Source organism: Drosophila navojoa, chromosome 3 (genome assembly GCF_054131105.1).
Source record: "Drosophila navojoa isolate 15081-1374.11 chromosome 3, UAZ_NAV_1.0, whole genome shotgun sequence".
NCBI classification, from domain to species: Eukaryota; Metazoa; Arthropoda; class Insecta; order Diptera; family Drosophilidae; genus Drosophila; species Drosophila navojoa.
In genome coordinates, this window is record NC_142891.1 from 20,129,581 (window position 1) to 20,155,900 (window position 26,320).

General features: G+C 48.3%; 1 protein-coding gene across 1 annotated transcript in view; it reads right to left on the bottom strand.

Annotated features, from left to right (window-relative positions):
- Positions 1-26,320, bottom strand: part of ds (dachsous cadherin-related 1) — an 83,483-nt gene that overhangs the window by 7,654 nt on the left and 49,509 nt on the right. The window contains exons 3-9 of the mRNA XM_030382702.2: positions 10,934-11,606; positions 8,779-9,416; positions 7,267-7,735; positions 5,606-6,108; positions 1,485-2,628; positions 922-1,329; positions 470-842 (exon numbers count right to left, since the gene is read on the bottom strand). Of these exons, the coding sequence (XP_030238562.2) occupies positions 470-842; positions 922-1,329; positions 1,485-2,628; positions 5,606-6,108; positions 7,267-7,735; positions 8,779-9,416; positions 10,934-11,606 (4,208 nt within the window). The remainder of the gene's footprint in view (positions 1-469; positions 843-921; positions 1,330-1,484; positions 2,629-5,605; positions 6,109-7,266; positions 7,736-8,778; positions 9,417-10,933; positions 11,607-26,320) is intronic.

Here is a 26,320-nt window from a genome sequence, read left to right on the forward strand (position 1 = left end):
GAGAGCAGCGAGACCAACTCCAGGCCCGACCTTATAAGCCAGCCAGCTCTGCGAAGTAGCAAAAAAGTAGAGCCAATCCTTTTACACACACACACACACACACATATGCAGCTACAAGGCCCAATGCTATTTATAGCTGCTGCGGAGGGTTTTACCGGATTGTCGTTGCGTAGGATGTTGTCTACTTGTCGTAGTCGTAGTTGGGGATTCGCAATCGCAGTCGCATTAGCTCGCCTTGTTATTGAGGAAATTAAGTATTTCAATGTTTCACTGGCATTGTCCTTGCGCCGAGATCTAGCTGGCAGATAAGATCTTGCACTGCATTGACCCAAGACAAATATCCCTTTAGCTAAAGTCTAAAGCCTCAATTTGATGTGGCGCTACCTGGTCTGACTCTGCGTCTGACTCGGACTCTACCTCGGCATTTTGTTAGAGTAATTTTTATATCTTTCGGCATTTGAAGACTTACCCGACGGTGGTGATGAGTCCGCTGGTTCCGTCTATAGCAAACTGCCATTGCGTCTCATTGGCCAGGGAGTAAACCAACCGGGAGTTCACACCCAGATCGGCGTCGCGGGCGTTAATGCGCAGCACGCTGCTGCCGACTGGCGCATTCTCCGGCACAGTGGCCACATATTTGGGCTGGTCGAAGCGCGGCTCATTGTCATTCTGATCCTCCACGAAGACGCTGATGTTGCAGTGACCCTGATGGGTGATGGGCTGGCCGCGATCCGACGCCTGCAGCTGCAGCGTGTATCGAGAGTGTTGCTCCCGATCCAAGGATCGTGCGCTCAGCTCGCCTGTCCGGGCATCAATGCTGAACTTGTTGCCCAGATTGCCGCCTGTCGTAGAAAGAGGTCAGAGGGAGAATAGCTTGACTTAGACTTGAGTCGATTACGGAATTTATTAGGGAATACGCACCAATGATGCTGTAAACGATCTCTGCATTGGCGCCTTCGTCCAGGTCGCTGGCCACCACCGTGTGAATGACGGACGATTCGCTGTTCTCCGGCACGGACAGCCCGTAGCAGGAGCCCGGACGGAACTCTGGCGCATTGTCATTGACGTCGCCGATGCTGATGATGAGCGTGGCCACGTCAAAGTGCTGGCCCGTTGCCGGCTCCGCGCTGCTCTCCGAGGAGCGTTGTTTGCGTATGGCCGCGGTGGGCGTGGCACTCATGCGATTGGCGTCACGCACGTAAATTGGCAACGTGTAACGGGACTGCGTCTCACGATCGAATTGGCCGCGCGTCGTCACAATGCCGCGCTGCCAGTCCACATGGAAATGGTTGTCGGCCACCCCATTGGGTATTTCATAACTGAGATTCGCTGTTGTTTGCAAAGATGGGAGAAATTGGAGTGGGATATTATTAAAAACCAAGTGAAAAGTGTAAAGTCAAAGTGCAACAGATCTCTAGTTCTACTAGTTAATGATCATTTGTTTATACTTATTCCATATATTATCTATGTGCAAGTCTGCTTACCATTGTCGGATCCATGAAAGGCCTTGGCAGCTACCTGCAGCACAAAGCTGCCGCTGGGCACATTCTCCAGGATGGTCGCCTCGTAAACGGCCTGCAGGAATCGGGGCGGATTGCTGTGGCTGCCCTGCACCAGCAGCTGAAGGCTGAGAGTCGTATGCTGTGGTGAGGGAGCGCCGTGGTCGCTGGCACGGATGGTCAGAGTGAATCGGCCAGTCTTGTCCAGCTGCTCGGAGGCAGGTGGCAGCGTCTTGGCCAGCTCAATGATGCCCGACTGGGGCTTGATGCGAAAGCGTCCCTCGCCATTGCCGCTGACGATGTCGTAGCTGATGCGCCCGTTCTCACCCGCATCCCGATCCACGGCCACGATGTGCGTGACCATTTCGCCAATGCGTGTGGCATCGCTCACATACACTGTGGCTGCACCACCAGCACCACTTGTGCTGGGCACCACAAACTGCGGCGCATTATCGTTGGCATCCAGGATACGCAGTCGCACCGTGACCGAGGTCTGCAGCCGTTCCGTGACATTGGAGGACTGATCCAGCGCCTGCACAATGAGCAAATACTCCTGCAGCGACTCATAGTCCAGCGGCGCCTGCAGGCTCAGCGAGCCCGTCAGCGAGTCCAGCGCGAACAGCGGCGTCGCCCTCTCCAGGCTCTCGTTCAGCTGGGGCGAGTAGCGCAGCAGGCGGTACTGCAGCTCCCCGTTGGTGCCGGAGTCCGCGTCGGTGGCCGTGAAGTTGTGTATGATGGCGCCCACGGGCAGAGATTCGCTCACCTGCAGCTCGATCGGATCGAGCGGCCAGCGGGGCGCATTGTCATTGACATCGGCCACCTCGATCTTGACGGTGATCGCGCTGCTCTGCGGATTGTTGCTAGCCGAGGTGTCCAGAGCGCGTATCTCTAGCCGGAACTCCGATTGCAGCTCGCGGTCCAGCTGGCGAGCCACCACCAGATTGCCCGTGTTCCTGTCTATGTCGAAGGCACCCTCGATCAGGTCCTTGGTCAGCGGATTCAAGGTGTATGTGACGCACAGTGGATCGTTCAGCTCATCCAGGCTGTTGCTGCTAACCGGCGGCAGCTCCGCGCGCTCATTGGGGCTAATCGAGCCCACGACATGGCCCACGGTCGCATCCTCGCGTACCTGCGGTAGAGAAAATCGAAAAGAGAAGAATAAATAAGGAGTAAATAAATGCGGCAAAGGCAATTATAGATTATTTGCTGTTTGGGGCATTAAGCGAGTGGGAAAGGGAGGGCGCGAGCGGAGGACGCTCTACTTGACTGCGACGCGGTGCCTGGCCTGGCATGGCCCGGCCGGCCTGGCCTGGTCTGGTCTGTTCTGTTCTGGGCCGGGGTATCTTAATCTCAACAACAGTGTTGAAAATCCAATCTTAAAGCAATAATTCATACTTCAAGATTACGAAGGCAGCAAACATTTAAAAATTTCATTCCCCCAAAAACAACGCTCGATGTCGATTGCCGCCGCTGTCGCTGCTGCTGTTGCTGCTGCTGTTGCTGTTGCCGCTTCCCAGGCCAAACGCTTTGTTGGCCAGAGCGGATAGAGGGGCACGGTGGTGAACCACCAAACCACCAAGTGCCTGGCTTTGGCCGTGGCCAAGACATTGGCAATGGCATTAAAAAGAAATTATGCATTCCGACCAAGTTGGCGGCCCCGAAAATCACTGAAGAAAAATGTGAGCCGAATTGCAGGTTGACGGCCAGCGAGGGGCAGGGATGAGTGGTGCCGGGTGTATGGTATATGGTGTGTGTGGTGGTGCAGCGGCCACTCTTCGCATATAAGAATTTAATATGCAAAACCGCAAAAACCGTTTCGCAGCATAAAAACAAAAAAGGTTTTGCGTTGTTTGCCTCCTCGGCAGGGCTCAGCTCTCAGTGTGTATATGTGTGTGTGTGTGTGTGCATCTTCTTCTTTTTTTCATAATATACATTGAAAATATTGTTTGGGTCGCCAAAATGGAGACACAAAAATGACAGTCACGAGATTTATGCCGCAGCCAAGATTACGCAGGAAGAAGGTCTGTCGACTGCTGCTGACTGTGGTGCTGGTGGTGCGGCTGCCACTGCCACTGCCACTACCACTGCTGCTGCTGATTTGAGTGGTGCTCTTTGGTTTGGCTAACGACTACTGCTATGACTGCGGCTGACCACCAAATTATGCAAGGCAATATTGCTGCAAAAATGGACACTGCCAAAATGGCGCATGATTTGTTGTGTACTTTTATAGCTGACTGTATGCCAAGCAAGTTGTGGTAGTGCAGCTACATGCAGGGTGGCTGAAATTGCTTAATTACAAAGATACGTATTATATAGCGACTGCAGTCAGCTCAAAGCAGAGCTCGATTTGTTTGTGAGCCGAGCTGAGCCGAGTTAAGCCACTCAAGCTGTTCCCACTCCTGCGGCTCTTGCAACTCCTCCAGCTTTTTAACTGCTTGGTCAACGCCAACGCATAAGAACAAAGCGAGAAGAATGCAGATGCAGTTGAGGACAAAGCACGGAATCAAAGGCAACCGCCAACGAAACGCAACGAAATGTGTCAATTTTAATTGTTGCCGAAGCGGATTTAAAAGGCGAACCGCGGCCGGACGCACAGGGTCAGCTGACTGACAGACCACAGACAGAGCGAGAGCCAGAGCGAGAGCGGTATATCACTTTAGTTACTGAGCACGAGTGTGGGCGAGAGAGAGACAGAGACAGAGAGAGGCGAGAGGCAATTAAATGCATGTCAAAGCGTCGCAGTCATCAGACTTGGCTTTTCGTCCTCGTCCAGAAGAGTGTCGGAAATGCGGCAACAGCAACTGGATGAAGGATGAAGCGAACATGCTCAGGCGGCTCTGAGGGTCTCTGGCAATGGCAATGGCAATGAGAATGGGAATGGCTGGTGCTGGATTGCAGATAGGCATGTGTATGCAATAATGTGCAGAGTATGCAAAACATGTGCGAATCGAACGTGATAAAAATGTTAAGAGTCGCATCGTTTTCTTTAACTGCTACAGTAAAATGCCGAAATCTAAACAGCGCGACGAAACAACAAAAAACTAAAGCTGAGAGGCAGAGCAAGAACGACAGAGAGAGAGAGAGATAGAAAGTGCGAGCGAGAGATAAACAACAAATGATTAATACACTTGCAGAAAAGAAATGCAAGTGTGAGCTAAGATGGAATTAAAACTGAATTTCAAATGAACTTTTGTGTCCTAAACGAAATATTCAAATAACAAATATCTTCCCCTGACTTGAAGAACTATTAATATCGAGTTAAGAATAATTGGCCACATTTTTGTAGAAGTTTTTCTTTTAAATAAAATTAAATTATTCAGTTTCACTTTTGATAAATTGCCTCTTCTATATACATACATGTATAACGAGCATTTGCTAAAAGCTTTGTACAAACTAATCCTAACTGTCCTCAAATACTTTGATTCGACATTCCCTGTTTAGCTAAACGTGTGCCAATTCGCCTTGAATGCTTTTCATATTTTCTCAGGCAGTTAAAGCATTCGCTGTTAGGCAGATCCATTATAATGCTCAGTTGACGGTTACGAATTGCAGTTAATGGGAAAGCGGGAGAGCTGAGTGAAGCGGGATTGTCACAGTCACAGTTCACAGAGTGACAATTACGCGTGCGCCATGAATAACGAGAGTCAAGGAAGATGTTGTTGCCTACCAGTGCCGCCCCTTGCTGCCTGCGCCAGCACTGCGAATGCAAATCAGGAAGAGTTTGCAGCACTCGCACCCGCGCTGACCACCCTGAGCCGCGCGACAGGCCAGACTCGGAGCGCGCTGATGTCTGTTTCCGCGGCTGCAGAGTCGTGTTCTTGGCCATTGTCACGTGACGCCCGATGCTACAAATCATCCGCACAAAAGGCAGGCGACAAACGCGCTGATCACGACTGTTGTGGCGAAAAGAAGCAGGAAATCAAACGAGCCAAGCAGGAGGGACTTCGTGTAAAACTAGAAGCGTCAAATAGACAAAAGTTTTCCTGGAACCACCTGGAAGAAACCTGCTCTGTCTCTGCCTATGCCTCTGCCCCTGCCCCTTCCCCTGCTCCTGCCCATTGCTGTGGCCGCTGGGCAAATGACCCGCCCATAAATCTCTCACTCACCCTGAAGACCAGACTGGAGCTGGTGAACGTCGGCCGATTGTCATTCAGATCGAGCACCTCGACGCGCAGCATTCGCAGCGTCTGTTTGGGCGGATTGCCGCCATCGGTGGCGGCCACCGCCAGGCGATAGATGCTGCGCTCCTCGTGGTCGAGGACGACGCGTGTGCGAATCACGCCAGTGTTGGCATCAATGCTGAACAGGCCGTGCCCATCCGAGTCACGACCCTTCAGCAGCGAATAGTTGATGGATGCATTCTGGCCGTGATCGCGATCGATGGCGCGTATGCGCACCACCTCGGTGCCCGGTGGCTGCTCCTCGCGCACGCTAACCACATCCTCCTGCGGATCGGCTATCTCCGGCGCATTGTCATTCACATCTGTCACATGGACACGCACCGGTGCCCGGGCACTGCGCGTCGGCGTGCCCTGATCCCTTGCCTCCACCATCAGATCGTACAGTTCGCGCAGCTCCCGATCCAGCGGCTCACGTGTGGTTATCTCGCCTGCAATTAGAGGGAAAGAGACGAAGCATTTTAGTTTAGTAATTAATCAAGTGTCAATGGGATATGCAAATGTTGGAATATGGAATACTCTATAGAGAATTTCAGCTATTTACTTATTAGCAAAGAGATTAGTATAAAGTCTGATCGAGGTAGATCAGATGCTTTGCAAAGAAATACGTAACAAAATAGCTTCTCCATCATTTGATAGCTCTCAGGAGAGCTCATTCTCAATATACGCTCTAGAGAGCAAGAGAGAGCGAGAGAGATAGAGAGTGAGAGCTACTGCTAACAATTGTTGATTAGTTTTGAAAATGTGGCTCGTAACTGGGTCGCAGATGATTAATGCCAAAGTGTTGGCTGGTGGTGTGCCAGTGGTGCTGGTGGTGCCTCCGCCTATTGCCATCAAAATGTCATGCCTGGCAGCGTGGCGGCCAAAAGAAAATCATGTCAGGAAAAACGAGTTTGCCAGAGCCTCTGTTGTTACTGCTGCTGCTGCTGCTGCTGCTGCTGGCAGGATTAGCAGCACGCGATCTCCATATTTAATTTAAATGAAGCGAGACGCTGACTGTGGCTCCTTTGCCAGCCAGGCCCCTAGAGCGGACACGCACACACACACAAAGAGACACACACACACATGCACAGTGGCCTGCAAAATGTCAACCCAATGATATTCCATTGACGGATGAGCTGACAGCGTTAAAACTGTTGTTGCTCAAACACTAATGGTCATGCGCTGCTCCTGGCCTGCAGCCGAGATAGTTGGCTGCCGGCTGCACCATCTAGCTGGCCATCTAGCCATCTAGCCATATCTCAAACAGATCGCATTTTATCGCTTGCCCCATCGTCAGCAGCAGCAGCAGCAGCAGCGCCGTCGTCGTCCCCGTATGGGGAACTGGTTTCCGTTTGCTCGTGCGCGTTTGATCTATGGGCGACGTGGGCAAGGCAATGGCAAGGAGCAGTGCAGAAGCGACAGCCAAGTGGAGCAGTAATGAATGACCATGGGTCATGGCTGCTGGCTTGACAGTGGCTTCTGCTCGGACACGAACTCTAACGGCGTTGAGTGAGCTGTTCGGGCTGCGACATTTTGCGGATTGGCGGCTACCGCGCATCGCGAACATTGCGAGCACTAATTTATGGCAAGAGGATGCATCGACTCACCTGTGACGGGATGCACCTGAAAGCTGGAATTGGCTGGCAGTAGGCTGTAGCGTATGGCCGCATTCTCGCCCAGGTCCGCATCGCTGGCACTAACAACGCCCACAACGGCGCCGCGTCGCAGATTCTCCTCGATGCGAAACTCGTAGCTCTCGCGCTGGAACTTCGGATCATTATCGTTGGCATCCAGCACGCGGACCAGCACACGGGCGCGCGCATGCGCCGCCGGCGTGCCGTTGTCGGTGGCCAGGACGGTCAGCTCATAGCGATCGCGGCTCTCTCGATCGAGTGCCGCACGCAGATAGATCCAGCCGGAGTTGGGGAATATGCCGAAATGCTGGGCAAGATCGGCGTCCGGGCCGCCAGCGTTTGCCAGGCTCTGGCTGGTGTTATCCGCGCCAGCGTCCACGATGCGATAGGTGATGCGCGCGTTGTTGCCCGTGTCGAGATCGCTGGCATTCACCTGGATGATCTGCAACAAAGAGAGTTGAGAGAGTTTGTGTTAATTTGGAGCAGCCAGAGATGGAGAGCGACAGAGACGGGGAGCGTCTCAAAGGAGCAAGAGGGAAAGAGATCTACATGCCAAACACGGCTGGCGGTCATCAATCATCCACTGAAGCGGCGGCATTGGAATCTCTGATGCATGTCTGCGTAAATCTCTAGAGGAATCCCTAGAACTGCAGCAACTCGTTTCAGCCTCGTGATGCCAAAAGATATAAAGTGATTTTATGATCAAAACTAGTTCAGCAGGCAGCATGCCGCATGCTGGATGCCGCATGCAACCGGCCTGGACACAGCAGTGGATGCAACAGCAACAGCAGCCGCAGCATCTTCTCTGGGGTGTTGAGATATTTTAAAAAAGATATGACGCCTGCCTGACAAAAGCGTGACTTTTACGGGCTGTTAATCAAATTTATGTTGCGCATTTAGTTTGCATTACAAAAATTTATTTTTCAATAAAACTTCAGGCAGTCGAACGTGGCGGGCAGCTGCTGCAGCTGCTGCACTCACAAAAATACTATGTGGCTAAAGAAAAGCCAATCAGAGCTATAGAAGTAGCTTCTTTCTTTGGCCATACTTTTCGTTACATATTATCGACTGTCTTGTCAGGTAGACTTTGTCGCTGATAGACTTTATCATTCTTATAAGGCAATTTAATTGGATTCCTTTCTTTATAATAAATATTATAATGTATAACAGTGTCCTGTATTTCAATTTCTTTGAAAATTTTCCATAAGGATTGTTATTTTTCAAACAGAATTTCATATAGGAATATTGAATATTAAAAAAAAAAATGTTCTTAAGCTTTCTAAATTTTATTTAGGACGAATTACTTTCTGAATAAATAAAATTCCTGTGCAATATTTCCAAAGTTTTCAATAGAACATTTAAAAATAATATCTTATTCTTATAATAGAATAGAAAGAATATTGAAATATAATTGAAATTTACATAGATTTGTATTTGGGCTAGACTTTTTTCCCAAGTGCAGGGCCAACAAGCTCTGAGTCTTACCTGTGCATTAACGGCCCGCGATTCGGACACATTCACCGCGTATTCGTCGCGCTCGAAGACGGGCGGATTGTCATTGACGTCCTGCACGTCGACGAGTATGGTGAGATCCGCCGAGAGGGGCGGTAGACCGCCATCGGTGGCCGTCACAATTAACGAATGCCGCTGCGCGGTCTCGTAGTCCAGATGTCGTGATAGCACTAGGTGGCCCGAGCGTGCATCGATAGCGAAGAGGGCAGCGCCCGTTGGCTGCGCCTTGCCGCGGCCCGGCCCCTGCTGGGTGGCATTGGCATTGCCCCTAATGCTGTAGGTCACCTGCCCGCTGCTGCCCGAGTCCTTGTCGTGGGCGTGGGCAGCGAACAGCGGTGTGCCCAGCTCGGCATTCTCGGGCACCGAGATTCGCACCATGCTCGTCTCGAACTCGGGCGCATTGTCATTGACGTCCTCCACTTCGATGTTAACCTGCGTGTGGCCATAGACGGGCGGCTCGCCGCTGGTCGCCTGTATGTTCAGCAGGACCTGCGCCTTGGCCTCGTGGTCCAGCGGGCGGGCAATCCGTATGTTGCCGGAGGCGGGCTCAATGCTAAAGTAGCCATCCGGATCGCCCGAGTATATAGAATAGCGCACTGGACTGCGTTGAGCTGCAAGTTGAGAAGAGAGAGAGAGAGATATATAGAGAGGTTAAAGAAGAAAACACAAATTGATGAGAAAGAATGTGAAAAGGGGGAAGCGGGAAGCGGGAAGGGTTCAAAGGGTTGCCAAAAAGATGCCTCATTAAAGGCAATTCAAATGCCAGTGAGCCAAACAAAGGACGCGCAATGAGTTTGCAGATGGAACAATAGAACCAAAGAATGAGCGAACACTGAACCTCTCGTACCAGATTGACACATGAGAGGAGCCAGCCGAGGGGCCGGGAACAGCAACAGCGGCGGCGGGAGCAATGAAAGGAAGTGCACAGCGAAAGCAGCAAATTAAAGCTCAAAATTCATTTTGCATAGCCATTCAAAAGAGAGAGAAAAAAAAGCAGCAGACTCCCAACTTCAGTCTTCGTCTTTCCTCCCAACTACCCCCGCACCGACCCAGCCTGTGTTCGCCCGGTAGACAGGCACTCGAGCTCGTGTCTTGGCCTTTTGTATCAGCGAGCGAGCGAGCGATGACGAGGACGTGGAATATCGTTGATGGGTGCAGATTTCTGCCGAAATTTGCGTTTGAAGTGTTTTGCTTTGGCTTTGTTCTGCATGACTCTCTCTCTCTCTCTTTCTCTCTCTCTGTCCCCTGCCTCTACCCACACTCTGCTGTGCTTCTCTCTCTCTCTCTCTCTCGACAGCCTGCCAGTGGCCCATTTTGTGCTCTGCTCTGTCAGTCTTCTTTTTTCTTTGCCTTGCTTGTACAAATTTTATTTTAAGTTTTCCTGGCTGTTATATTGCAGGCAGAAAGCATGTTGCTTTGCGTATGCAATTTGCAACATATTGCTGAGAAAAGTTTAGAGTTCTTTCAGCAAATACAGAGAGAGAGAGGGAGAGTTTAAACAAGACCTAAGATTAGGCTGCAATTTATAGTTAATAATGGTCAAATATATCATATACTCGTAGTTCGTCGGGGCTCTGAATAAATATTTTACATCTACATACATAGTCAATCATAATATCGTCTCTTAAGATCATGCGAATATCTGAAATTGATCTACAATTAATTTCGTGAAGAAAATCAATTCTCTGAATATATATTTACTTGACAAACATCTTCATATGAAACTCCTAACTTCAGCCTCTACTTGCCTACACTTTTCATATAATTCAAGGGTATTAAATAGTCGCCATGCCTAACATATGCTGTGCTACTTCTGCAGTTTTTTTTTTGGTGGCCCAACGATTGGAGCATTCAACCGTTGGTCCATTCGATCGCCCGCTCATCCGTTCGTCCGTCCGTCTGTCCATCATATGCGCATATTTTGTTTTCCAGCTCACTGAACTAATGAATGCAATCCAATACAAAGACGTCGCGACGCTGGCCGCCAACTTTGGTAGCCACGGCCTGACCCAAGCGCAATATATACATACATATATATATGTATATATATACAATTTGGGCAAACAGATGAGCCTGCCCTGTGGCAGGGCCTGGCTCCATTTGGAGCCGGTATTCCTGTGCTACTCACCGGTGTCACTGCTGGTGGCTATCACCGACCCGACGACTGTGTTGCGCGGCACATCCTCCTTGACGTAGTAGTTGTAGCGCGCCTTCTCGAAGATCGGGGGCCGTTGCATGGCATCGATGATGCTGAGGAAGACGACGGCATCGGTGCTGGTGCGCAGGCCGCCGCCGTCCGTGGCTGAGATGTTGAGTATGTGCATCGGCTGGGTGCGCACGGACAGCATGTCCGGCCGTACGACAAAGATCTCGCCGCTGTTGCGATCGATGCGAAAGATGCCGCCCTCGTTACCGGCGACAATGCGATACGACACCTGGCCAAAGCTGCCCGCATCCGGATCCGTGGCCACCACGGCCACAATGGGCATGGACGTGCCGCTGCCCTGTGCCGGTCCAGACTCGCGCAGCGAGACATTGTACTCCCGCGGATAGAACACCGGCCGATTGTCGTTCACGTCTGTCAGCTGGAGCTTGATCATAGCCGTGGTGCTCAGTCCACCCCTGTCCGTGGCCAGCACCGGAAACTCGTAGCTGTTGCGCCGCTCATAGTCCAGTTCGCCGGCGATGCAAATCTCGCCCGAGGCCGAGCGCACCTCGAACTCCGTGAGATGCTTGAACCCCTCGCCGAGCGTGTAGTTGACCATGGCATTCACGCCGCAATCCGGATCGCTGGCCGACACCTGAGGGCGAAAAAAAGAAAGAAAGAGAGAGAGACAAGTCAATATAATAATGATTATTACGGTGGTTGCGGTGGTTGCACTGTCGCTGCCGGTTAAACGGTTGCTCTGCCAATTACAAATGAAGTTGTCAAAATTTTAATTTGATTTAAAGGCAACGGCTTAAGCCCCGCGCAGCTTAACTTAATTTGCAACAGTCAGTGGGGCAATTTGTTCTGGTCATGCTTTGTATAGAGTCTCGAGAGCAGCCCCAGGCAGTCGCGTATTAAGCGTATGTCAACTTAAATTTCGGTTTTTCTCTTATTTTTTTTTGGAGTTGCTGCTGCTGTTGCTGTTGCTGTACAGGAGCATTGACCTGGCTTTAATGGCTGCCAATTAGTTGGCATTTGCGTAATCAACATTTACATTTAACGGGCTGCACGCTGCTGGCCTACGCCACCCTAAAAATAGCCCAGCATCAGAGCACCAGCTAGAAGGCGGGCCAGTGGCCTGACGGGGGCACTCAGAGAGTCAGCTATGGCATTTTGCCAGACGCCAACGAACAACGAGCACAAAAAATCTGCAATTAAAACTGTCATTATTTCACTTTAAATAGTGGAATACCCCCGTTCCGCACACGCCGCCTCCTGCTCAGGCGAAAGAGACGACAAGAAGACGGGAGCTAACAGTCCGCCTCCCTCAGTCTCTGCCTCCGCCCTAGTCTCAGTCTGCTTCTGTTTCTGTTTCTGTCCCCATCCATCCGTGTCTCTGTCCCTGTCTCTGTCTCAGACTCCCAGACTGATATGCATTTAAAGCGAAACGTGTCCACGTCGCGGCGACTCCTCACGTTCAATTTCTGCGCTAATTACACTTTTTGTAAGCCAAAGGCATCGAACTGTTGGGTCGCAACGGTCCGCCTGGCGAAGATCTGCTTAGATTGCTGCTCCGCTGCTCTGCTGCTCTCCTGCTCTGCTGAGCTGCTGTGCTGACTAAAGACTTTCATTAAGCTTAGTTGGCAGCCGTTTAAACCCGTTTAACCCGGGCGAAATTGTCGCCGAGCAACGAAGACGACGTCGACGACGATGTCGTCAGAGCCAACAGATTGGCAATTTTATCTGTCAACAACATGGAACTGCTGTTGAGAAACACGGCCCAAAGACAGATCCCGATGGCTGCCCTCGCGCAGCTGCTAAAGACGCCCACACGAAATAGCTGCTGGGATGAGCAGCCAACGCCTGGACCTGGCCCTGGCCCTGACTCTGACTCAGGCCCTGACCAAGTGGGCTCGCTGATAACCCGCCAGCAACAGCAGCAGCAACAGCAGCTGCAGTGAAAGGTAAATCAAAACGGAGCATTCGCCAAATCTAATTGCCAGAAATAAGTACGAAAACAATGAGACAAAATGTAGAGAGGAGAACAAGAACAGCTAACATTGGGAAAGGAACGAATTGAATTGACCAGACCAGCCGGAGGTAGATATTTAAGAGTCAACCTCACAGCGAATTGTTCCTCGGGGGCCCATATGACAACATCACTTCGGGCTTATACTTAAATTGTGAAAAAGTCAACATTCCGTTCGATAAGATATATACTTAATGGCCTTCGAAAATGTCATACTCAATGCGTTAAAGATTTCGTCACTCAAATGCTTCAGTACACGCGTTAAGTTCTGATAAAAATCGAGTTCGTTGCTCAAGTCATTCGTTTTGCCTGCGCGCGCAGATACTACAGAAAGGCCTGTTTGTTGTCGTCAAAAGTTTTCAAGAGTTATTCATCTTTGTCAGCACGCACTTCCTCACACACACCCAGCCGAAACACTCGTGCGGGATGTGTGTGTGCGTGTGTGTGAGTGTGTGCAACAGCATTCAATAACCAATTATGGGCTAACAAGGCCTCAGTTTCTTGACTTGAGCTCGAGATTCAGCACCAACTTCAACTCCAACTCCAGCTCCAAGTTCAGCTTGAACTTCAGCTGCGGCTGGCTACTGCGACCGCTGTTGATGTATGCAAATAAGCTGTCAAAAGTAATTTCATTCAATTACCTTATTTATCGTACGAAACAACCAAAACGAAGGAGAAATTCTGTCATGGCCAAAACCAAACAGCTCGGCCAGCACGAAGCTCGGCCAACAACAAAGTGGTCGGTCGAGCTGCCAGTTGATTGCCCCGCTTCTTGGCTAACTGGCGTGTGAGGCTCGAGGTGCTGAGAAACTATCCGAGCAGCGCTCCCCATGCAGCCAGCCAGCCAGCCAGTCAGCCACATCCTGGGCCATCGGATCGTGGTTTGGCTTGATTAACACCTCGGCCAGCTAGCCAGCGGAGCAGCAGAGCATCAGCCACTGCCTGAGGGGGGCGGGGGGAGCAGAAATATTGCATTTGGGGCTAATAGAAGGTGGCCAAATGTCGGTCGTGTCTCTGCCGCGGATTATCAAGCAGCCAGCGCTTTTGATAAGAGTCGGACATGTCTTGAGGCCCGTGGCTTACTGTAGTTGGCTGCAACGCCTTGCTCACCCTTCCCTGCCCAGCTTCTCCCGCTCCCTGTGCGTCTAATGCAGCATGTGGCAGTTGCTGTTGCTGTTGTTGTTGTTGCAGCATAGGCCAGGCAGCAACGCAGCCTTGCATATTTTTATGCAATTTCCGGCAGATGTGGATGATTTACCTGCCCCATGAGTGTGCCGCAGCGCGTCTGATGAGAAATGACTACGTGCCACAGAGAGCAGCATCAAATGCGAGGCGTGTAGCAGCGCCACACAGTGCAGAGCTGGCCAAGGGGACGGACTGAAGAGTTTAGAGTGCAGCCTGCTGATTGCCAAATACGTTGAGCTCATGCGAATTCATTTGAACAACATTTATTCTGAATGGGAGCCGTGTCTGCTGGTCAAGACAGCCTAGATTAAATGTTAACGGTTCGTAATCTTATTGTCCACGTGTTATCAATTAATTGAAGCTGCCTTAAAGTAGCGAAAATTATAATTATTGAAATCATGTCGAATATTGCCAAAAATCGTGCCCAACTCTAACTGATTTGGCTTAGATATAAAACCATAAGCTCTTTTCTCAAGTGTGTGCAAGTGTGTGTGTGTCGAGCATTAGCATACCCTACTTATGCATCAATCAAGAGTCTCAAGCCCCGCTATCACACTACGCTGTAATCCAATCTGCCTGGCACACATTGCAATGGGGCCAATGAAAGTGTTTGCTTGACTATTGCTGCTGCTGCTGTTGCTGTTGTTGATGTTGCTGCTGTGGCTGCTGCTGTTGCTTGTGTGGCTTGGCGATTGCGTGGGTGGCAGCTGTGCGCGCAGAAAGCGTGCAATTGTATCGATTGCTAAGGCTGACCAGATGAAATCGAATTGGTTTATACAAAATATGAGAGCACCAGTTGCTCCCCTCCTGCCGCAGTCGGCGCCCTTTGCCGGCTGGCTGCGCTGTGTGAAGATTTCACACTATTTCATTGATTAGTCACGGGTTCCCAGTCTCGAGCTGCCAGTTTTCAATAGCAATTGCAAGGCTCAGTCTTGATATTTCCGCTATGTCTGCATTGGCTTGTTCTGCTTCTTCTTCTTCTTCTTCTGCCGCATCTCTTGCTGTTGTTGTTTAATTTTTTTCTTCTGGCTCTTCTTCGTCTACATGCCACCTGATTTATGTTGACGCCTTATCAGCGCCTTTCAATATTTATTGCAATTTTTAGAAATTATTTTTCGTAAAAATTCAACGCGTTCGGCACCCTTTAGCCGAGCCGCAAGATTTATATGTGAGCAGATGTAAGGCTTTGATGAAGATTTGCTCTCACTCTCTCTCTCTCTCTCCTTCACACACACATACAGTACACCTCAGTATGTGTGCGATTGCAATTTAAAAGTTGAACCACATCCACAGCATTCACATTCACAAAGTTGTGTTCTTTGTCGCTGCTGCTGCTGCGGCGCGACTCAGCAAACACCGAAAAGCAATTCTAACAGTTGTTGACCGTGCACCGCCGCACCACCGGCCCCGCCACGCAGCTTGTCGTGTTATTAACAATTTTTAATTTTCCGGTATAGATTTCTGAGCCACAAGTGCGACGATGCGACGTGTCTTCAGACTTGACTCTGACTCCTCTCGCTCTCGCTGCCCCCTCCCTCTCACTCTCTGTGTGCATTTGCTCCACCTTGTCGCCGGCTGCGCCTGCTCTGACTGTGGTTGTGACTGTGGCTGTGCCCGGAGACTGGTTGCATCATCAAAATGCATCTAACAAGGTTGTTAGGTGTTAAATAAGTGTGCTTAAAAATTTATCTTGTACATTTTCCTCCATTTGATTTATGTTTTGCGCGCCCCAGCCAAAGAAGTCAAATGAGTCGGCGGTGCTGTGGTGTGGTGCAGCGGTGCAACGTTATTTTTTTCTATTTTTTTTTAATGCTAGTCAGCAATGGAGACGGGCACTTGGCACTTGGTGGTGCTGTTAGTGGTGCTGGTGGTGGTGGTGGTGTGGCAGCTGTTGCAGCTGTCTGGCCACGGCCACGTTTCAACTTTGAGCCAGTCGCCTTTCGCTCAACGTGCCAGCGAACAAACTTTTGCTTTCGCCACAAAAACAAAGATCCGATCCCCAGCACCGAGTCGAGCTCCGTTTTGGACTCATTGGGCGCCCACTGCCATCTATTGATAAATCAAAATTCCAATACATGCGTACCGAGCAACGGGGCAAGGCGGTGCAAGATTTGCATTTGGCCGCCAGCTTCGGGCTGGACATGGAGCTGCAACCTGGAGCCTCTGGCTGGACTTGACTGTGACTGCAACAACAACAACAACGAGAACAACAATTGCAACGCCAAATGGCCAAAAACATGCGAAGCCCAACTGCAAGACAAGGTAACTAAGTATGCAAAAGCTCACTCAATGCTCAGCATGGCCAACAGCAGCAACAGCAACAACTACAACAGCAACAACAAAACCTCAACCTCAGCCACTGCCACTGCCACAGCGAACGTCACAACCACCGCGAATGCGTTTCTTGTGTTTGGCTAAAAAATGCCTTTTTGCTGTTTCTCTCGCTGCTGTTGTTGTAGTTGTTGTTGTTGTTCTTGCTGTTGTTGGCAGTTGCAGCTGCCACCCGCCGTCGTCCGTCCGTCCGGACAAAAATCTTGGCTTAGATGATGGATCGTTGCATAAACTCGTGAACGTTGCCAGCTCCACGGAATGCGCACGTCCTCACGTCGCCTAGAAATGTGCGTCGTCGTCGCATCTCTCCAGTTGACGGCCAAGGCAGGAGAGGCGGGCAGGAGAGTGGGAGCCGAGGCTAAAGCCAACGCATTCAAAGTGTCTGCGACAAAGCTAAAGGATTAGAAGCACAGAGAGCGCAGTTGTTGTCGTGCGTGACACGAGAACAGAAAGTGTGGGGCAAAAATCGAGAAATCCGCGTGGAAGCCTCAAAAGTTGTCATATAAGCAGATTGAGAGTTATCATAACCTTATATGATATATTTATACGATAGACGATATAATTACGATGATTCCTGTTGCTTTTTATTCGTGCTCTTCACGTAATTTTACAATTCAAATCACGCGCTCTTCTCTAGCAGCAGGGCCGCCGCTGAAATGAAGCCACCTTATCGATAAAGAGCAATTTCTCTCATTAAGCTGCAGTTCCTCTCGCATTCAGCGTTAATTAAGTTGGATGCACGCTTCACGGACCTCAGCTCGTCCTAGATGCTCGCATCTTTGCGCAGCCTCCGCAGCCTCCACAGCCCACGCGGCGCGCAATGCCTAATGAAATCAAGAGCGACAGGAAGTGACGTGGTCATGGCGCAAATCAGCAGCAGCGCAGCAAATGATGCGGGTGCCCAGTAGCAGGCATAGCCCATTCTGAGTGGCCGCGGCAGAACCAGAGATTGCCACAAAAAATGAAATAAATAAACAAAAAAAAAAAAAAAAGCATTCTAATTGGCAGGCAGCGTGGGGCCACAGGCCAAGAAAAATCTGATTTTGACATGGCGCCCGCTTCTGTTGTTGCTGTTGTTGTTGCTTTTGTTGTGGCTGCTGTTGCGGCTGCAGTAACGGTTAGCTGGCTGGATGCTGGAAGCTGGGAGTGTTCCACTAACTGGAGCAGCAATTAATCAAACAATTTCGAACGTTGCCTGGACAACATCAATTAAAGTGTTGTGCGAAATCAATAAGGCAAAACTGTCATAGACGAGAGCAAGTGATTATATGATAGATACCCTGCAGGCAGCTGCTAAATGCTCGGCTATTACAGCTCAGCTGATAGGCATATTGACAATCGATATTTATCGTTTGTGGCCCTGGTATTCAATATAAGCCCTAATTCATATACAGTAGAGTCCTGATAATTCGAAATGGCAAGGGGTTCAGTTGGTTTTTTTTCGCTTTACACTGAAATTAAATTATCGATAATAATTTCTTTCAATGGGATAGCATTTTTCGATTAATCACGCTCGAGACTCCATTGTGCAAGGGATATGCCCCAGAGGTGTTTCGATAAACTAGAATCGACTTGAGGACTTAATTGTACACACACTAATATCCCCTTCATTGCCAGCTAAGCAGCATAATAGCTGATTTTCTCATCATCCAACATGAACACTTTTCTATTTGTATGCCCGAACTGCTTTCGCGTTTGTCGCATGGCAATTTGCTTCCGCCCAAAAGAAAATGAAATAAACAAACAGCCGAAAAAATAAACAACAACAACGAACAGCGAACAACTTATGCGTTGTCGCATTGCCAGTTGTAGTGCGATTTATCGATTGTGCCAGCAACAACAACAACAACAACAGCAACGACAACAGCATGGCAACATCAGTTGTAAACAGTTACAAAGTCTGGGAAACTGCGTTCACTGGGCTTTCCTGCACATCTCTCATGCAGTGACAACAGCAACAACAACAAAGACAAAAACAACGTTGTTCAATTTTCCTGTTAGGTTTTAATAAAGCACTTTTTTTTTAATGGCCAGCATTTGTGGTTGTTGTTTGACTTTCGCCTTTTTCACAATCCGCAAAAGTCGCACCAAAAATTGAAAAACTAGGAAATTGTTCAATGAGTTTCCAGCAGTTGTTGTTGTTGCTGTTGTCGCAGACAACTGGCTGCACTTGCCAAGCGCTGTGAACTGACCATAACTGCCAGTTGCATCTCCATCTGCAATGCAGCGTGTCTCCATTTGACTCTGCCTCTGCCCCATATCTCTGTCACTGCCTCAGCCTCTGCCTCTTTCTCCATCGCCATCTATGCCTAACTGGAGCAACTGGGCCACACAGTGAGCCGGCGCAGTTAGTCTGCTGATCCACTGCTATCCAGCGTTTATATCGGGGCCTTTAACTAAAAGGCCTGCGATAAAAATCGCAGCAGCCCTTCCACAACAACAGCCAGCCCATAGCCAATGTCGATTCGGAGCTGAGCTTGCACTCGCTACAACCACGCATTCAATTTCGTCCGCCCACGTGATTCCATGTTTCGATCGTCGATCCTCAATGGCTGATCGCTGATCGTTCTCTAGGCCAATAACAATCACAGCCAGAGTTTGTGTTTTGGATATTTGCATAAATTCTGCTAGCAGCCACAAAAAGTGGCACTCCAAGTTCCACAGTCGCAGCCACAGTCACAACCACAGACTCAGCCATAGCTTCAGCCAATCTCAAGCCGAATTCCCCTGTTGCCCAGTTCTAGTTGCGACCGCAGTCGCCGCCTGGCGAGCGAAAAATTGCAAATTGAAAATGTGAAGAAGAGCGCATAAATTTATTGAGATTGTGTAAATATTTGCGCAGCATCATATGGCCGCAAATCAAAAGCGTAGACAGCCTATATAAAGGCTCCCGGAAATTGGATGCTAGGCTCTATAAATCAGGCTGCAAAACGAGCAATTGCCCAAAACCAAGCAAATTAAATGAATCAAAATAAAAAGTTTTTGACTAAAAACAAAGTTTAGTAAAGATTGAGCGGGAAATCAAGTATTATTCCTTGCAAGGATATGATGAATATATGTAACATATGATTCTACATATGTACAATAAATGTATCTGTCAGATAGAATATATTTCTAGAATTTTTATAATTTCTCGGTTTCAAATACATGTATTACATTGAGTAACGATTGCGCTGAAAATAAAATATTATTCCTTGCTAAGAATTACTATATACATATATATGTATGTACCTATCTGATAAAAATCTGTGATATATTTATGCAAATTTAGTTTCAGATATATAGAATCTTATCAACAACTTGTATCTAATATATTTCTCAAAATATGAATATATTTCAACTTAGATCCAGGTACATGAACAATTGCCATTTGATATGCAGTGTCTATATGGCCTAATAAATAAGACAGCATTTTGTTGGTTTTTATTTCATTGTCGCTGACTTTGGTCACTTTCGATTTGGGATTTGGATTTGAGTTTGAGTTGTGGCTGGCAATGGAGTCGGATTCGGTTACAGTTTCGGTTTCATTCGCCTCTGCCAACCAACGCTCTCTGATAAATGTGCGCAACGGCACGTAAAGTGGACAAGTCTAGAGCTGGCAAGTGGTTAGCGCTAACGGTACTAGGCAGCTAGGCAGCTAGGCAAGCAGGCGTACCAGCAGACAGCCGTGGGGGGAGGTGGGGCGCACAAGCTAGCGAACCGAGTAATCCATAAGTTAATCAAAAGTTCAAGTTTTGCCAGGCAACTCGTTGTTTTTCTGTAAATTTAAATTTGCGTAATTTAAAGCAATTCCTGTTATTTGGCGACGCACCCACACGCCCGCGCACCCCTTCACAGCACAGCTGAGCAGTGTAGAGGCAGGCCAACAGTCGCATAAATCAAACCACAAAGTGGCTGCAGCCCGGAAAGCCAAAGAGCCCGAAAGACTTGGCTGTGTGGAACGCATGTGGATTGCAAGTGGAGCGTGGCCAAACGATTTATGCGATTTTAAATATCGATTTTGTTGATTTTTGTGAGGTTTTTAGCCTGGCAGGTGGTGCTGGGTCGTTACTCGAGTGGTGCCTGCGAGCCGGCCAAGTCGAGCCAGACCGATAACCGTCGCAGCCAAATTAATTATGAGTGTGTGCGGCCCTCCCCTGCGCCCAATTCCAGCCCCGCATCGCACACAAATTCAATTTTCACTTTCAGCTCCGCCGTTGGCCGCAAGTGTTTTTCAATGTTTGGCCTGAAATATTTGTGGCCATTAGCCAAGCGCACTTTTTCACTGCTAAAAGCATTATGCAAACACTCTGCAATTAAGCCGTGCCCCACACACCCCGCACCATGCAGAGTGGCAGCTCTAGCTAATGCTGGCTCCCGTGCCAGACAGTGGGCGTCCGGGGCGTGGCGTGTGTTAATTATGCACTAACAATGACAAATGCCCGTCAGCTTGGCTAATCAGGCGAGAGAGTTCAACGGACGCCCCCAGCCGAACAGCCGCCGGCCCAGCGCCCCCCAATCCTTCGCCTTCCCACATAGACTGACCACCGAGAAACCATGGAACAGCTTCGCATTCCATCCCATCGCCGCCACAAACCGCAATAGCAGCAGCGAATTCAAACCGCAAATATCAATTTTATTGTCTGGCCAGGGCAGAAGCAACGGCAGCGAGTGAAACCGCAAAAAGTACAGATAGACTCGAGTCCGGCGACAGAAACCTAATCAGAAACCTAGTCAGCTTCTCGTCATCCTGTTGCGATTTGTTCCGACCACAGGAACAAATGACAGCGATAATGAAAATGTAAGATCCCATGTTGGCAGCCAGCCTACTCGATTTCCATTGCCCAGATCACTTTCACTCGCATCGAGTCATGAGCATTGCTATCGTCATAATGCTGCGACTTTTGATAGACCGCAATTTATGGCTGACTTTAGCGTGTGCGCCTGTGTGTGTGTGTGTGTGTGTGTGTTCAACTGCCTGCCTAGCGCAACATTCGCGACGTACAATAATTTTTGGCTGCTGCACAGCACAGCTGCTGCTGGCGGGCATAAATTGGTTTGGGCTTTATATTAATGCAAATATCTGTTGGGGTCTCTGCGTTGGCGACCCCCCGCCAGCACCAGCACCAGCACCAGCTCCAGCTCCAGCACCAGCACCAGCAATAGTCTCTCAGCCTTCCACTAGCGATTGCTGCGCCGATTGTCTGTCCTGGCCAGTGAGCAACATGTATATAAATACAATATTTGTATACCCTGCTTATGCCAACAACTAGCTGAAGGTATGTATCAATATAGAAATAGATTGTTACAAAAACTAAAAGAATAGGGTATTTAATTGTTTGTGTATATATATAAATAAAAAAACATAAAAATATTTGGCTATAGTGGAACATATAGATATTATTTCACTTATCAATCATTGACTCTAAAGCTCAGTTCAATTCAATTTTCTCCTGCATACTAAATGCCAGGCCACGCCACTTAAATTCTATTTATAGGGTACCAGCTAGTCGTCCATGACCAACTATAGCATTTTCATTAGTTTCTTTTATTTTTGGCGCTGTAGTTGGGTGCCTTCCGTTAGCTTCCAGAGCTGGGCGCTTGTTACAAACGAGTTACAAACACCTGTCATTACTATGGCAAATGGTGGTGCATATTGCTGTGGTGCATATTGCTGCTGCCCAGACTGCGGCCGCGTCTGACACTCAGAACTGCATAAGTTCGTCGCGTTCGTCGTTTATATTGTGCCGTTGTTTATGAAAATGATAAGCAGACGCGATTTATGACCAGCAGCAACAGACAACTGCAACAACAGCAACAAAAACAACATCCACCGACAAGACAATTGGCAAAACAACGCGCGACTTTTTAATTGGGACGCGCTCCATTGTGGTTTCAGTGGGTGTGTGGATCGTATGCGGAGCATGGGGGCCAAAGTTGGGCCACGTATTGTAAATTATGGGAACTAAAACAAAAGACTTAGGCAACGAACTTGCGCGTGTACTTCCATTGACCATTCATTGGCGCTGGTCAACGAGCTGCTTATGCAATTGGCCCGAAACTCGTTGCGCCTAATGACGGAAATATAATGCGTTTGGCCAGCTCCAAGTGGCTGCACCACTCTCGCACCACTCACTACGCTTATCGCATGCCATTTTAATAAACCATTTTTTCAATTAGCCTGCTCGTCGAGGGAAGCGCTCGCACAAAAAGCGAGCAAATCCGATGCAAAAATGCGCATAGTTTAGGCCAAAAAGCCAGCCAGCTAGCCAACCAGCTAACAGCTGCAACTGGGGCAAGTGGGCCATCGACTACGACGTCGCGGTGGCCTAATAGAAAAGCCAACAAGTTGACTTGGCGGTTGGCCTGACTGTCCGACCAGTCTCTCTCTCTCCCTCTCTCTCTCGCACCACCAAATGGATGGATGGTGGAGTTCATGGAGCGTCGCGCTGTTGTGCGAGTTATGAAGACACAGCCAAATAGTTTTTGACAGTTTCCAATTGGCCGCGAAATTATGTCGCTGCTCACGGTGGCCCGCTGCCTCATCATCCTCATCCGCAACATCATCATGAGGCTGTTGATTATCATCATCATTGTCATGGTGATACAGTCACTGACTGTCCCGGACATGGAGACACGCACACATCAAGTTGACAACTTCAGTGAATGGCTCGGCTTGTGCAATGCGGCTGACAGCTTCGGGAGTTAGAGTTCGCATGACAAGCAATGCTGCTCTCGATACGAAACAATCGAAATCGAAATAAAGTATCGATTGTTGCTTATGCAAATACTTCTGTATGAATAACATGCGGTCATTGGCATTATTAATTCATAATCGCACCAGATTGAACCAGTTGGACTATTGAAACAGATGAAAGTTCCAGCCTTTCAGTCAAACAACATTTGAAGTCTGCCAAGCTACTTTTCATCATCGAAATCATACTTTCATTCCAGGCAAGCGTTAAGCAGACGCGACACCCCCGGATAATCGGACAGCTGCTCATTTGCAGGATCTCGTCAGCTGATGGACACTAATTGATCATCGAAATAGCTAAATGACTTTTGGTATTTGGAAAGTTTTGCAGCCGAGTAAATGGAAGTCAGAAATGCTTACGAGAATCAATGCAGTGCTCATGAGCGGCACGCACGAGGGGGCGGGGAGTCTGACCGTCTGACCGTCTTTTACGAGCTGGGAACAAAAGTTTTTGTTAAACTTTCAATTAAAGTTTTTCTTATTGTACAATAATCGACTTTCTATTTGCCAGTTGTAGCTGGCTACTGCTTGGTCCTAGGCGATGAAGAGCGGGAGCGGTGGGCAGAGGCGGTTAATGCAAATGGTATTTGATTGCTCAACTTTTGGCAACCCACAAAAAAAAATAAAGGTAGAGGAAAAAGTCAAATAAAAACAAACCTGGCAAAATCCCAGTGCAGCGTTTTGTGTGCCAATTTTGGTCAGCGATGCGTGACTTTGTCGATGCCGTGTTTGTTGTTTTTGTACGGGTGGTAGGCGGTGTAGGCGGCAACGGAGGCGGGTCAGTAGAGTGCGGCAACTGCAGCGACTACGACTGCCAGTCAGAGATGCCAAAATGCCAAAAGAGCCACAAAGACTATAAAACAAATTTGGTCAAGCCAAAAAGGAAGCCTTTTTTGAAGTGATTTATGCTAATTACGAGCAGCAACCCACAAGCGACAGCAGCAACAGCAACTGCAACTGCAACGGCAACAGCAACAGTTGCTACAGCTACAGGAAAGGGCGTTTAGCAAACAATTTTCCGACTGGCAGCGACTGCACGTGTGGGAAACTCTCCGCTCTAGCCCAAGCATACACATGAATGCACGAAAAAAAAAAAAAAAACACAGAATATATATACATATATACCGCATCGGCCGTATATGTTCGTTATATATAGAAAAGTAATTTATTTAGTGACACGCCCACCAGCGATATAAGCGAAATAATCTTAGTTTTTCTTGGCGCTGGCACAGGTACTGGCCAACTGGCCTGGACTGAAGTGGTCACAATATATAATTAAAATCAAAAAGGCCAGATGTTGCCAGCGCTGGGCTTGCAGCGGAGCGTAAAACAGTCAATGATAGCAGCAGCAGTTGCAGCAGCCGCTGCAGCAGCAGCAACAGCAAGGCGTATAGACACAAAAAAATGAGAATCAACGCAACGATCGATAGAATAGAATGTGGCAATAACAAGTAAGAGTGATCTAGTCGAAAGTGAGTTGCTAGGAAATACCCTGCAAAGGGCTAAGGGTCAAGGAAAACTGCCGGAAAGAGTGTCGTTGGAAATATTGCTATCAGCGTAATAGAAAAAAATATAGATATAGAAGATATAGAGAATAAGATAAATAAAGATATAGCAGAACTATTAAACAATCAAGAAAGGAACTTGAATTGCCTCTGCTATTCAGGTATTTTGGAGATCAATCTATATATCTACATATATTGGTATATAAGCTATATCTATATTAATATTACTAACGAAGACGTTTGAGAATAACCCCCAATGGAATAGATTGCTAGCATCTGCCTCCCTTAAAACATTGACACAACGGCAAATGCTTTCTCAACGCACTTTCAATAGCTGCAGGGTATTAGCAACAACTGGCCTAAACAAAGAACTCAAAGTGGAGCTCGCTGCTCGGAGCTTGAAATGTGCAATGAGATTGAAAAGGGCGCAGATTGCCCAGTTATTAGCTAAGCCTGAAGTGGAGAGCTGAGCGTCAGGGAGAGAGGCGGGGAACAGGCACCAAGCGCTATAGCCTGCTATTAAAGCAATAAGTTGGACAACGAAAATTGCACATTGAGTAACGCAGCGTGCTAGGAAAATGAACTGAGCCAATGGCAGCGAAGGGCAAGACACGGAACTGGCATGAGCACGGAATGTTGGATTGAGTGGCCGAATGGCGAATGGCGAGTGGCGAGTGCGTCACCACGGCAATCCCCACCTGATGTGCGTGTGCGTGTGAATGCATGTGAGCCATAAAGCCGAGTTATGTGGTAATGATGGCAACAAATGGCCAGAATGCATCGCAGCCACGCATAAAGCATGTGCGGCCACCTCTGGCCAAATTACTGTACTTGCAATTGATGGCCAGCAGCCGTGTAATGGTCAGCGATCAGCCAAACAAAGAGCACATCAGACCAGAGCAGCCAGACCAACTGAACGGGCAAAAGAGATATCAGTTAGCTGTCGATAGGCACAGGCCGAAGAAAGTGTTGGCAGCAGGTGCAATGCGGCCAAGTCAACAGCTAACAATTGATCCCATCCAGTAAAAGCAATAAATGCTTCTAGAGTGCTGCTATAAGCATACATAAATCGATATAATTTGATCGAAAAATGAAAAAACTTGTTTACTTTATGGAAAATAATGGAAAATTTGAAAATAAAACAAAATATGAAAATATAAATATGTGCATAAATTAATATAGATGAACTATATTTACTATATTAACTATATATAGAAAACGATAAATCGATATAATCGATAATCGATAAACAACTAACTGGGATATATGAAGGGACTTCTAACTCTAAGTTGAAAGGAATAAAGACATAACAGAATCACATAGTAAAATGTTTCACTAGTTTTTTCGTTGAGATAACAGACATTGAAATGATTTTTTATATCGGTTAAAGTTAAATCTCGGAACGCTCGAGGTTGGCTCTATATGTGCTTAGCAGTGCAACGGATAGATAAATGCGCTGGGGGAATTGAAATTCCCGAACATGACTGGGGATAATCACCGCCCCCCAAATCGAAGGCTGATAATGGGAAAGACCATACGTACGATCGAGTGCTCCAGTAATTGCAGCTGCTGTTGCTGTAACG